The following is a 13,531-nucleotide window of genomic DNA, read 5'->3' as shown; positions in this document are numbered from 1 at the left end:
CATTCATAATAAATCACATCAAGGAGACAGCACAGATAGCACTTTGTATTTTTCGTTAAAATATTATATTGTATTCATAAAATAAAATTGTATAGTACTATTTACATAATGCTTTTTTATATATTTCTATGATTTTATTTTTTATCTTTGGCGATGCAGCGTCATTTCACAGAATCACTGTAGTGTAGCCTACAGGATGTTACGTCGATCCGAGGAATACGACAACATCCAACAGATTTGGTACAGCTATACACCGTAACGCGCCCTAGAAATACTTTTCTCACGCGACTGTCAGAAGCAAGAAAAGTGATCGCCTTTAATGCAAAATTAGTATATTTTGTTTAAAAAATTATTAAAGTAATATAAAAGTTTTTACATGGAAGGGGACTTTTTAAGAATTTAGGGATAAATCTCAAATTGAAATTTTAAATTATTTTTTTTATAAATCTCATATCGTTATGTATGATTAAAAATTTTTTTTTCTCATTTTTTTTTTACTGATAGATCTCATTTTGAGATTTTATATAACTTTTTGTAGGTCTCATATGAATTCTAATTTTAAATATTTTATTTTATTTTTATTAAATTAAATATACTTAATTAAGTAATTAAATTTAATGAAACATGAAAAAAAATATAAATATTAAGAAATATGAAAATGAGCATAAATTTATTTTTTATTTATGACTAAATGTTAAACAAATAAAAAATACATAAATTAGATAATAAAAAAATGCAACACATTAATGTAAAAAAAAAATCAAATTTCATTATTGTTGTGACTATGCTCCTAAATATGTCTCACCAAGTCAGCTCGAGGTTGTTGATGAATTCCTCTTGTATACATAGCTTGTCTTGTTTGCAAGTACGTAGTAAAGTCAGGAGGAATACCATGAGATACTCCAACATTTGAAATATCATTATCTACGTGATCATAATCAACATCGACATTATCATTGAACGTCTCTCGTTCATCTTCAAGAATCATGTTATGCAATATAATGCATGTCAACATTATATCCTTCATTATATCCATGTTCTAGACATGCGATGGATCACATATATTTGCAAATCAATATTTGAGTACACCAAATACTCGTTCCACATCCTTTCTCGTTGCTTCTTGACATTTTGTAAATAATTTTCTATTGGGACCTTGTAGCATCGATATGATCTTCACAAATATGATCGAATCAGGATAAATATCATCTGCAAGATGGTACCCCATATTATATGGAATTTCATTAATTGTAAATTATACTAGAGGATCTCGACTTTACAAAATGTCATCAAACACAGGCGATTAGTTTAACACATTAATGTCATTGTTTGAACCTACAACTCCAAAAAATGCATGTCAAATCCACAAGTCTTATGAAACGATGGTTTCAAGTATTATTGTGGATTTGCGATGATCATCTCTATGATATTGGCCTTGTCATGCAACTAGACAATTTTTCCACTCCCAATGCATGCAATCAATAGAACCTAACATATCTGAAAACCCTTGTGCATATCCAATTTGTAGTAGGTGATTGATGTCATTGTTATCGGGTCTTCTTAAGTACTCTTGTCCAAATATCTCATTGACACCCCTTACAAATTTCTAGAAGCATCGAGTTGCACTGCATTTGTCAATTTTAACGTACTCATCCAAACAATCAGCAGGTGATCCGTATGCTAGTATACGAATAACTATAGTGCACTTTTGTAGTGGCGAGAGACCCAATCTACCAACAACATCATATCTCATTTGGAAATACTCATTGTAATTAAGCGTTGATAATTTGAATAAACAATTGTCATTGCATTGGGAACCTACATTGGAATTGAGTCTCTATGTATACCGAATTTTCTGAGAAGTAGTCATTCAGCAATCGTAGATGTCCATCTTCACAATTGCGATTAATGATTCTTCTAGGCCTTCTATGTTGACTGTTGTTGCCTCCTTGTTGTTGCATCGCACATAAGTAGCTCATGATTTGTTTATCATTGTCTTTGTCAAGTGTTTCATAAACAATTTATTTCCAAACTCTATCAAAGTCATTATTCCGACCCATTGTATGAATGAATGATTGCACAAACAAGTGAAAGAAGAATATTGTTTCAAGGATACATACAACAATAAATGAGAATTGAACAATAAAATAACAAATTGTACAACAACTAATTTTGCAACGACTACTTTCATAACGACTACTTTCATACTGGCTAGTTTCATAACAATCAAGTTTCACAAATAAAAAAAAGAATAAATTAAAATACAGTTACAAATTTTTTAAAAAAATTCAAGTCAAACATAATTACTAAAAGTACAAATTAAAAGATGATTACAACAAATTAAAACTACCTAACAAATTAATAGTAAATTCCTAGTTTACGCTTAATTATTTTACAAAAGGCTTTATGGTCTTCGAGTTAAGTTTCAAACATTATAGATGTGTCTTTCATTAGAATGTCGTAATACTCCTTTTTCAATTATTTCTCCCTTAAGGCTGCTAGTTTGGCATTGAGAATATTTATTTCCCTCATTGCTTCTTCTACACCAGTCAAGTCCACAAGATCGGTAAATGTTCCTACTCCTTTTCCCTTGTTTTTCCTTTTGGCTGCCTTTTGCCCCATTGGACGGATAATTGGAGACGGTTTGTCAGCTTCAACATCTTCGACCAGTGTTTATAGATTAGATGATGATGAATATGCCTCAAATGCGAAAATCTTTGTCCTTTTAGAGTAATTTTCAGTAAACTGCTCTAACCATTTCGGTTGATTAACTACTCTTCCGTGGAGTTCACTTCGAAATTTATTGTAATTTTTCGTGACTCTCAACCAATTTTTTTTCCTTGACCAACACCAACAATCGGATCAATTGAAATATTGAGCCATGAACTAATGATGTATGTGTCTTCTTCAATTGTAAAGGCGACTCGAGACTTCCTTTTTGTCGAAGACCCTCTTATTTCCTCAACGGCGATCTCGTTTACCCAATTTGGGTAGAAAATTGTGGAAACTGCAAACCAACGTCATCATTTGAAACCATCATAGAACTCTTTGATAGGATTGAAGGAAATGTTTACGAACTTTGAGAATTAACGGTATAATGAGTTTGAGTGTTTGACATAAATAATTTAGTGGTGGTAGTGGTAAAAAATGGAGGGGGTGAAGGAGAATAATTTTGTGAATTTTTTATTGAAGGAAACATGTTGTAATTTTGTAAAAAAAATTTTATAACTTTGCCAATCAAACTGATGTTGGATCCATTTGAAAAAAAAATTAATTGAGCTTGAGTTTGGAAAATAGAGATTGACAAATGAAAATGACAATTGAGTGTACAAATTGTTACTGTTTGGACCAATTTATAGTGTATAAATTTTTCGACCATTACTATCACTGTGTACACAGTGCTTCCTTTCACGGTGCCTTTCTTCTCCCTCAATGTTCACGCTCCCCCAACGTTCTCGCTTCCTTTTTCTTTCTTTTCCCCAACATTCACACTTACTTCTTTTTCTTCTCCTCCCTTTGTCCTGACCTTTCTTCTTCCATTTTTTTCTTTTTCTTTCCTACCACTACCCCTTCCCTCCACCTTCTTCTCCTTCCTCCCTGCCCCTCCCCCTTCCTGCTTACCCCTTCGCGATCGTCCGCGGCCACCTCCAAGTAAGTACATTTTTTTGTTCTTCCTCTTCTCTTGTTTTTTTTTCTTCAACTACCTTTTCTCTTTTCTGCTGATGTCTGATTTTTTGTTTTGAATGTTTTTTTTTTAATTTTTTTCATGTATGGCCAGAGATCTTTAGGATTCTTGTATTCTCCACCCTAAAAATCTCTGGTCCCCCTTTACTGCAAGATCTACACAAGGCTAGATCTTGAACTCAAGTCTAATACTAAAGTTGCTTTGAAAGTTGATTTTGCTTTTGTTAAATCAATTTGTGGTGGTTTTAACAAGAAATTATTAAGCCCGTCTTAGATTACTATTTGTTTATAATTTCAATTGATATTTGTGTAACACATATTTAATTCTTTTGATTTTAAAAAAGAAAACCAAATACTTGAATGCATGTACAAACTGGTTAGGATTATGTACCACGTGGTGTTCTTTTGGTGTGCAGGCAAGTAAGCCCCTCAAGTTTATGCTTATGCATAGTGGTATCGAGGCTAATCTTAATGAGTGTTTGGCAATAATAAGTGTGAGGAGTTTGATCAGAGTGAAATGCGTTCAAGAGTTAACGAGATATAGCATTAAAGGGAGCTAGCCCTTACTTGTTAGGGCATTGTCAAAATTGGTGGACTTGAAAGAAACTCTTTAAACCGATCGAACACCTCCTCGCATTCTTTTGACCACACAAACTTTTCAGTCTTTCGCAAGTAATGAAAGATTGCAAAAGTCCTATCTCCGGATCTAAATAAAAATTAGGATATAGACGTAATACTTAGGATCACCTAATATTTTTTTTTTCTTTTTTACACTTTTCTAACAGTTTTAAAATGACATAAATTTGTTGTTGATAAAAAAAATATAATTATGACATGTTATCTTTATTAAAGGGAAAATTCTATATCTTAAAATAAGAAAAAAAAGTGTAATATTTAAATTTCTTAAGGTAGTGGAGTGTAAAAGATATTTTAGTCATAAAACTATTTTTAACAAAAAAATTATGAACAAAATAAAGTGTAATATATTTGCATTTATCAAGGGAGGGAAGTGTATATCTTAACACAAGAGGGAATTGTGGTGTAATACTTATATCTTTCCAGGGACGGCAGTCTAAAGGACAGTTTGGTAATAACTTTATCGATTAGACATTCTCAATATTTTTTTTTTCATTCACCCACTAACCTTGTCACTAATAAAAAAAAGTGTTTATTAATCATCTCAAACTACCATTCTTTTATCACTATCTCTAAATTAAATGTCAATAAATATTTTAAAATTATTTATTGCTAAAAAATAATATTATATCATAGTTTATATATTAAAAAATATTTATAATGAATTTAATGATATAAAAAAAATATTTATTTTGTACAGTATAGTGCACAAAATAAAATCCTAAGGATAAAAGTGTTTATTTGGTATAAGACTACAAATAAGATTATTATGAGTGACATAATTAACATATTTTTTTAATGTTATGCAAGATTCGATTCTTGATGATTTAAAATCATCCTTCATAATTACATATTTAAACTATAAATTTGAAATTATAAATTAAGTTAAAACAATTTTATACCAATTGATTCACCTTTCTTATTATTTTTAAGATGAAAGTGATTTTTTTTTTCATTTTGTTAGTTTGTATAACTGTAAAAGTATCTTATTGATCGTCTTTTAATAGGATATTTCTTCTCACGTAATTATTTATTATTATTGATATTTAATGGACTCCCACTTCCCAGCACCTCTGGGCACGCCACTTCCAAGCCTTTCCATTTGCTTCGCTCGAGTTATTATTTTGCACAGAGAGAGAGAGAAAGGAGACAGATTTGAATTGAGTGGTATTCCAACGTCGAAAGCAGAGAGGAGAAACACTAAGGTTTCTCCTAAAGTGCTCTATTTTTAATTCTCTCTCTTTCTATATATCTATGTGACTCCGCCTACATCACTCAGACCGGTGGTCATGTCCCTCATGTGACAATTCGGGAGCTGCAAGGTTTTGGTCTTGTGTTAGAATGTTGGGAGAACCCACCCTTGGAAAAAATTAAGGTATGTTTACATATGTATGTGTTTCTTTCTCCAACTTCCATGTGAATTGTGTTATCTAAGGAAGTAGTGTTTGTGCTGAATTAGCTACTCACACACTTACCATACAATGAATAATTTCTCTTCCTCTAATTAGCCTCTAGACTAGTTTTCATCCATATTAGTCGTTGATTTCGGTGACTCCTCTTTGTATTTTTTCTTTTCTTTGTGTTTTGGAAAAGAAAAAAAAAAGGATGTTTTTGTTTCGGTGGGGGCGAAAAACATGCGGGGTTGAGATTTCGATAGAGATATGGCGGCTGTAGTTGCGGTGCGTCGCCGTTTTCAGTTGACAATATAATTGTGTTATTATATTTCCAAAGTCAAGTGGAAAAACAAAACAAAAACAAAAAAAATCTAATCGTTTTGTTCCTGTTTCTAGTCCATCATTCTACATGCCCACCAGATACTGTTACTCGGGTGTGTTCCTGTTAAGGTTCTGTTCGTCGAGTAAACTATGCCAAAATGAATTAGTGGATACAGGACATCGATTTGAGAGCTTGTGGTTTGTGTTCTTTATTCTGCGCCCTTTTTTAGAAACAAAATTACATCCAGTTATTTATAGCAAAACAAAAATATGTATTGATATTGATAGGGTAAAATTATTTTATATTATGAAAATTATTTTATATTATCTTTTAATTACAATAAATTTATTGATTTTTATAAAATTATCTTTAAAGTCATGTAAAAAGATTATTTATAATTGGATAATAGTATAAAATTATTCATATAAAAGGGTTATTTATAATTGAATGATAACATAAAATTATTTATTAAAAAAGATTATTTATAATTAAATGATAGTATAAAATTATTTTATAATTTGAGTATATTTCATTAAACACGTATCTTTGAGAGTATTGTAGGTGGTAGTATATATTAATATTTAATATACACAGTTATCACCTTTATTATGCATGTTATAAAGGTAAAACTCTAATTTTAATGAGAGCTGAACTAACTAACAGTACTTAAGAAATACATTTAAAAAAGTTTTCAACAATGAACAAAAGGTTTCAATAGCTTTCAAATTGTGGTATATGTGACATTTTATGCTTAATTTGGATGTTGCTTTAGTTTTTATAGTCGAAACGTTAAGCACCATGTGGTTTGCATTGTTTCTATCCATGTTTGAAGGTAGTTCGCTCGCTCGGGTATTGCCCAAGTAGTAACTTGCATTGCTTTGTCCAAACTCGCCCCAGTCCCAACTAATTATTTCTTGGGGAAGCCAATTTTCTTATCCCACCCCGTACAATACTCTCAAAGACATAGTTAGTTAAAAGAAGAAAAAAAAAATATACACAAATTTTAGGTTTTTTTATGTTATACTTTATCTATTTTTTTCTTTGAAAAAAGTTTACAAAAATGTCTTAACGGATTATGTTCTTAATTCGAAATATTTTTTTTTCCAATTTTAGAAGATGTCGCTTGTTAGAGTATTGGTCAAGTTGGATTGCGGGACCTTTATAGATTTTTAGATAATTTTAGATAATACGGTGATGACAATTTGGCATGGACTTACCCATTGTGATGATTGAAATAAAAATTAGTATTCTGGTTGGAATTGGAATCAAATCTTTATGTCACATTCAAATGGTTTTTGCTTTTTTGGCTCGAGAATCTATTGTGTTTACTCACCCAAGCGTGTGCTGCCTTTTTACAAGTCCCTGGCGTGGCCTAGTTTCAGTCTCAATTCCTTCGGGCTGTTATCACATAAATTGGCTTGAGAATGTCTCTTCGCCAAATTAAATTTTAATTTCGTTTGAATCTCCTTCTCAAAGTAACACATTCCAATTTTATGTGTCTTTTTTAAGAGTGAGCTTGGTTGTTTAAAAGAGTAAGCTAAATTATAAAACTTTGTTTGGTTTTGTTTTTTATTTAATTATTACTCATTTGGTTCTGCCTCCAACACATTATTCTTTTTCTTGCATTAATGAAGGTAGGTGGAATGAAATGATTCTCAATGAAACGAAACTGTATCGATTGAAAAAAAATATATGATGAGAAAACTAATCCAAAATAACCAAATTAATGATGAACTTTGTAAAGTAAAATGCTTTTTTTGGCTGTGCTCATCAAAAGAAAAAGTAAAATCCTTTTGGTGATGCCGTGATGCTCCAGGCATTCTTCTTGTTGGCCCTTTATTCTTATCTCCTTCTCCAAACTTTTGGTAATCCACTGCACATGGAACAGTCAGCATTTACCTTATTCCTAAAATCATGTTCAAAGGTCAAGAGAAGGAGCATGCGGAATCATAGATTCTGTAATAAGGACTAAGGGCTAAGGAAGGATGCTTGAAATAGTGAGTGACTGAAAGCATTTTAGCATTGTACTGATCACTTGCTCCCTTACAATGTTTGACACCTTACAATGTCTGATGTAAGAGCAAGAATATGCACTAGGGCTTCAATGTTGTTCATTATATTGGAAGATCTCTGACCAAAAGAAAAAGAAAACATAACTTACTAGTCACCTTACCCAAACTAGAATCTCTGTTCCCGACTCAAACAAAAATAATGTAAATATTGAAATAACAGAATTGCACCTCTTTTTCCTATAACACACATTGTTACTGCTATGTGAACATTTATCTTGAATAATGCTACTTATCGCTGCACCAAAGTCAAAAACTGTATAGTTATTACTAACTAACTGTTGCTGGACTGAAGTATAGTATGGCTATGATATTAAACTAAAAAATCACTGAATACTCGTATATAAAATCTATTAAGTCCAAAAATATATGCTAGTAACTGTTAAACTGTTGTTGGTCCCTTCGCTCTGCTGTCCATCCCTAAAATGATTAGCCTTTTTCTTGTTGGTATACTTTTTTTATCTGCATGCTTCTTCCCTGTTACCAAGCATTCATGCTTTTTAATCTGCATTCATGCAGGAAAACGAAGAACCTCATTGATTGGAGAAGTTGGTTTAATGGCTAAAGTTTGTTGGCCATATTTTGATCCTGAGTATGAGAACTTCAGCAATAGAATGAACCCTCCAAGGTTTGCTATTTTATTCTCTGGAATTACAAGTTTGTTGTTGAATGGCCATCAAATTGAATAGCCTCTTTCTAACTAAAGGAAAGGGATCACTAATCATAAATTCATAATCATTTTCCTAAGTGTATGTACCCAAAAGAAAAATCCCCTGAATGTCAATTAACTGCATTAACTCAGCCTTACTAAACAAGAATGGAACAATATATAAATTTAAAAATGCTGCTTTAATTCCTCACTTCTCCTTGTTATAAAAAAGAGATAATCAACACTCAACACCTTGTAGAATTGGGTTTTATAGTAGGACTTTCTAGAAAGTTGAAAGAAATGATTCGTTGATGGTGAATTTTGTTTACACTTCGCAGGGTCTCTATGGACAATGCTAGTTGCCATGATTGTACACTGATCAAGGTATAATTTCTCAAAATAATAAATTATGACTTTTGTTGTGGTTTGTGATTTGGGCATTGAGCTTCTTAAGAAGACCAGCTTATGTGGTGTTTAAAGTTCAGAACCTAGATTTTCAAACTTATAGGTCAAATGAGATTTCATTAGCCCTCAGTGACTTCAATCTAAAGTCAAAGCTTCAGTCAAACATAATTTGACTTTAGGATCATGATCAATCCACCTAGGAATTTGCAGAAACCATTTTTTTGAAATATTTCGTTCTGTTCTACTTTTAAGTCCATGAAGAGAAGTAATTACAAAATTCAAACTGAAAATTAAACAGATAAAAACACTGTTAAAATTTAATCCACTATGATAAAAGATTTCTTTATTCCTTGTAAGTGATGTGAACCATAAGGATACCCACTGCATAGTCATCAGAATATCATTTTTCTTAGTTCTTGAAAGCATCATTTATTTGGAGACAAGTGACTGCAATATGCAACTGTAACGCTATACTCTACTAATGGATTTTTATTGCCCCAACCCCCCCCCCCCAAAAAAAAAAAACACAGGTTGATAGTGTTAACAAACCTGGAATTCTGCTGGAAGTTGTGCAAATCTTGACAGACCTTGACTTCATAATTACCAAAGCTTACATATCTTCTGATGGGGGTTGGTTTATGGATGGTATGTTTGAGACTGAATTGAACTTTTACTTGAAATGCATTAAAAACTACAATGATGTGTCCTGTTCATGCTTTTTATTGGCCTAATTAAATGTGGATGACTATAGAAAACTTTGGCTGCTATCAAGTTTCTCTCTATTACTGTCATTATTCTCTTGACTATATGAATGTATCCATGAGAACATGAAGTGGTTTTCCTCCCTCTCTTGTGTCTTTGCATCACTGATTACTGATTAGGCAACTCCACCTGCTGAGAAAAAAGGTTTGGTTTTTGTATTTTATTTTTGTCGTTGCATCCGAGTTCTTGGACAGCAAACGTGCACTTGTATGTCTTGCAGCTAATCTAAAATTGTCAAGAAAATGAGTTTGACACGAGGTTTAGAAAAACATTATCTACTCTCTTTCAAAAACAGACACGCACACCTACATGCTCAGTCGCTCACATGTGCCCCAACACTCCTTACCTGAATCAAATGTTCAAGAAGCTAACTTGTTCACCTAATGAAATACAGTATTTCATGTAACGGATCAGCAAGGAAAAAAGATAACAGATAGCAAAACCATCGACTTCATTGAAAAGGTAACTATCTAACCATCTGCTTTTTCTCCAACATATTTATCAAATATATTCTTTCATTAAATATGTTAACTATGTAACCACAATGTGAAAGACTGAAAATTATAGGTGAAAATTTGAAGTATCACAACTCTATGAATATATACAAATATACTCAATGAGGGAGGAATCTTTGAAGAATAAACTTTATCTGTCTCAAAGAAACCAGGCATGATTGAGAGTTCCTATTTTTCGTTCCATCCAAAACTATGATAGTAGTATAAATCAGGTACATCATAGTGATATTACTCATAAGTGTAGAAAAAAGTAAGAAACCAGAGATCAGGTACCCTTACTACCAGCTCACCCTACCATTCCCTTGACTGCATAGCAGTATAGCACCTGTATAATAATGCATATCAAATACTGAGAGATACTTTTTAACAGTTTTTCTTACAATAGGCTCTAGGACCAAAGAGCCAGAGCACAGAAGGGGTGAAAAATTGGCCAAGCAAACGCGTTGGAGTGCATTCTGTTGGTGATCATACAGCCATTGAGCTAATTGGCAGAGACCGCCCAGGTCTCTTGTCTGAGATTTCAGCTGTTCTTGCCAACCTCCATTTTAATGTTTTTGCAGCAGAAGTTTGGACTCATAACAGGCGAATCGCTTGTGTTCTTTATGTCAATGATGCTACAAACCAAGCTGTAGATGAAGCAAACAGATTATCTCTTATGGAGGAGCAGCTCAACAACATCTTACGTGGATGTGATGGTGAGAAAGTTGCTAGGACCAGTTTCTCCATGGGTTCCACCCATATGGATCGGCGGCTTCACCAAATGTTGTTCGCTGATCGGGATTATGAAAGTTATGCAGTAGCAAGAGAGGTTGATAGTCCTCCCTCTTTAAGGCCAAAAATCACAATAGAACGTTGTGAGGAAAAAGGGTACTCAGTGGTCAGTGTGAAGTGCAAAGATAGGGCAAAACTCATGTTTGACATTGTTTGCACTCTTACTGATATGCAATATGTTGTTTTCCATGCCACAGTCTCATCAGATGGCCCTTATGCATTGCAGGTATATTACATTTATATTCTATTCTGCATGTTAATTTATGAATCATGTAGAGGACTTATTCATTGAGTCTGCTGATTCACTTATCCAGGGTGCAACTGGTTGTCTGTAACATATTTGTTTGATTTCTTAAGAAAAAAATTTGTATGAAAACATGAAATTGCTTTTGGAGGATTTGTTCCTTCAAATGGTCTAATGAAGAAATAGAATAATGTTTTATAGACAATAGGAATATCTTGATCCATGTATCCATCTTTTATCTATTTGGTTTTACCACTAATTATGTTTATTCAATCCATGTATGTTTAAATTTGCTTCAACTTGATTGTTACAAATTTTTTGAAGCATGTAGTTGTAAGAAATGACATAGCTGAAACATATTTGAACTTGGAACAAATTTTAGGAGTGAGTTAGTTGATGTTGTACTTTTAGGAGTATTTTATTCGACATATGGATGGATGCACGCTTGATACACAAGGAGAGAAAGAAAGGGTCATCCAATGTATTGAAGCTGCTATTCGAAGAAGAGTAAGCGAGGTAACTTTCAGATTTGAATTGATTTCTTTATGCTTGTTTAACTATTGTGAAAAAAAAAAAAAAAACAAAGACGGATGAACTTCTGATTCTAAAATCTTAGCTCTAAACAAGGATTTTGGTTTAGTTTGGAAGTTTTCTGTTACGAATAATACACTATTCTATGGCCCAATAGAGTTTTAATAGTACTATGTACTTTTAGGTCCATTGTTAGTATTAATATCCTTTATTTGTCTTTTAATAATAATAGATAGATGTAGATAATATCTCATATAGGTGGGTTATAGAATAGAGTTTGTTAGAAATCTGTTTGAGTGTGTTTGTTATAAATATATTGTATCCCTCTGTCAATGAATCAATAAAGAACCATAATTGTTACATTTATCTCTTAGTTGTAGAATGATAGGAGTAGAAGTAGAGTAGAATCCTTCACCTATCATTTTCCTGTAATAGAAAGTTTGGCTATTGTTCTACTTAGTATGTAGTGTATGTGATTCTGCAATAGAAAGTTTTCTGAATTTAACAGAATTATTGCATTTTTGCATCTGCAGCTATCTACTTGTATTGCTGCAATGGTACGGCAAATACATGTGGCTACTCAGATTGTATCTGACCATCATATCCTGTAGTGACAATGATGGTCATTTGTCTTCAATAGAGCTTAAGAATCTATATGCTCCATGTAATATCATCTACATCCCTATATCTTAAAAGCACAAAAATCCAGATGAAGGACAAGTTATTTATTTATTTACTTCCTTTTCAATCATATTCAAATTAAGCTTATGACGAATTGAATATCAATAATGCGGTCATGTCAACCGTCATTTGAGTTTAATTTTCAAACATTGTAAGTTTACATTATCAACCAATTAGAAATCATCATAACTATAACAATTAAAGTAGTTATTAGAAAATCAACAATTATATTATACATAATAATTTATGTTTACGATGGGATGATCTTGTAAAAAAAACTTCCACCGGATAAGTATATTTAAATTAAATTCTTATCATATTCTTTATTGTCACTTTCTTCAAAATGTTGATTAGTTTTCAAGGAATAGACAATATCTGAAGTCATTCATTGACTCTCTTGATTGTGAACACAGGGAGTGAGCCTTGAGCTGTGTGCGAAGGATAGAGTGGGGTTGCTGTCAGAAGTAACAAGGATTCTACGAGAGAATGGGTTGACAGTGTGTAGGGCAGGTGTATCAACAAGAGGGGAGCAAGCACTGAATGTGTTCTACGTGAGGGATGCATCAGGGAACCCTGTGGACATGAAAACTATGGAAGCACTTCGTAAAGAAATAGGTAAGACAATGATGGTGGATGTGAAGAGAGTGCCAAGCAATGCCAAAGCACCAGAGACCCGAGGATGGGCTAAAACTAGTTTCTTCTTTGGTAACTTGTTGGAAAGGTTCTTGACCTGATGATGATAATCATGCATATGGTCTGGTTCCTTAGTAAAAGGCACATGATTATGTATAGAAGAATAAAGCTGTTTTGTATCTCAAACATGGACTTTGACCTATTGTTAAATATCATAACAATAATGCTTCAGTTA

The 13,531-nt window shown here is 32.5% G+C and overlaps 1 protein-coding gene across 1 annotated transcript; it reads left to right on the top strand.

Moving 5' to 3' along the window:
• The first annotated feature begins 3,419 nt into the window (after window positions 1-3,419).
• On the top strand, window positions 3,420-13,531 carry LOC100789173 (ACT domain-containing protein ACR3). Its single transcript, XM_003523362.5, has 10 exons — window positions 3,420-3,651; window positions 5,389-5,525; window positions 5,600-5,695; window positions 8,625-8,733; window positions 9,093-9,138; window positions 9,690-9,804; window positions 10,316-10,383; window positions 10,822-11,433; window positions 11,863-11,967; window positions 13,077-13,531. The coding sequence occupies exons 4-10, from the start codon at window positions 8,663-8,665 to the stop codon at window positions 13,395-13,397; spliced, it is 1,338 nt and encodes a 445-aa protein (XP_003523410.1). The 5' UTR covers window positions 3,420-3,651; window positions 5,389-5,525; window positions 5,600-5,695; window positions 8,625-8,662; the 3' UTR covers window positions 13,398-13,531.

The sequence above is a fragment of the Glycine max genome, chromosome 4 (assembly GCF_000004515.6).
Source record: "Glycine max cultivar Williams 82 chromosome 4, Glycine_max_v4.0, whole genome shotgun sequence".
NCBI lineage: Eukaryota > Viridiplantae > Streptophyta > Magnoliopsida > Fabales > Fabaceae > Glycine > Glycine max.
This window is presented reverse-complemented; position numbering and strand designations above follow the sequence as displayed.

What these genes read in the sequence shown, in the direction of transcription:
- LOC100789173 (XM_003523362.5), top strand. Translation starts at nt 8,663, where the DNA reads ATGGCTAAAGTTTGTTGGCCATATTTTGATCCTGAGTATGAGAACTTC. An exon ending in TGGGGGTTGGTTTATGGATG is followed by an intron (nt 9,805 to 10,315) that starts GTATGTTTGAGA and finishes AATGAAATACAG; the next exon opens with TATTTCATGTAACGGATCAG. An exon ending in CCATCGACTTCATTGAAAAG is followed by an intron (nt 10,384 to 10,821) that starts GTAACTATCTAA and finishes TTCTTACAATAG; the next exon opens with GCTCTAGGACCAAAGAGCCA.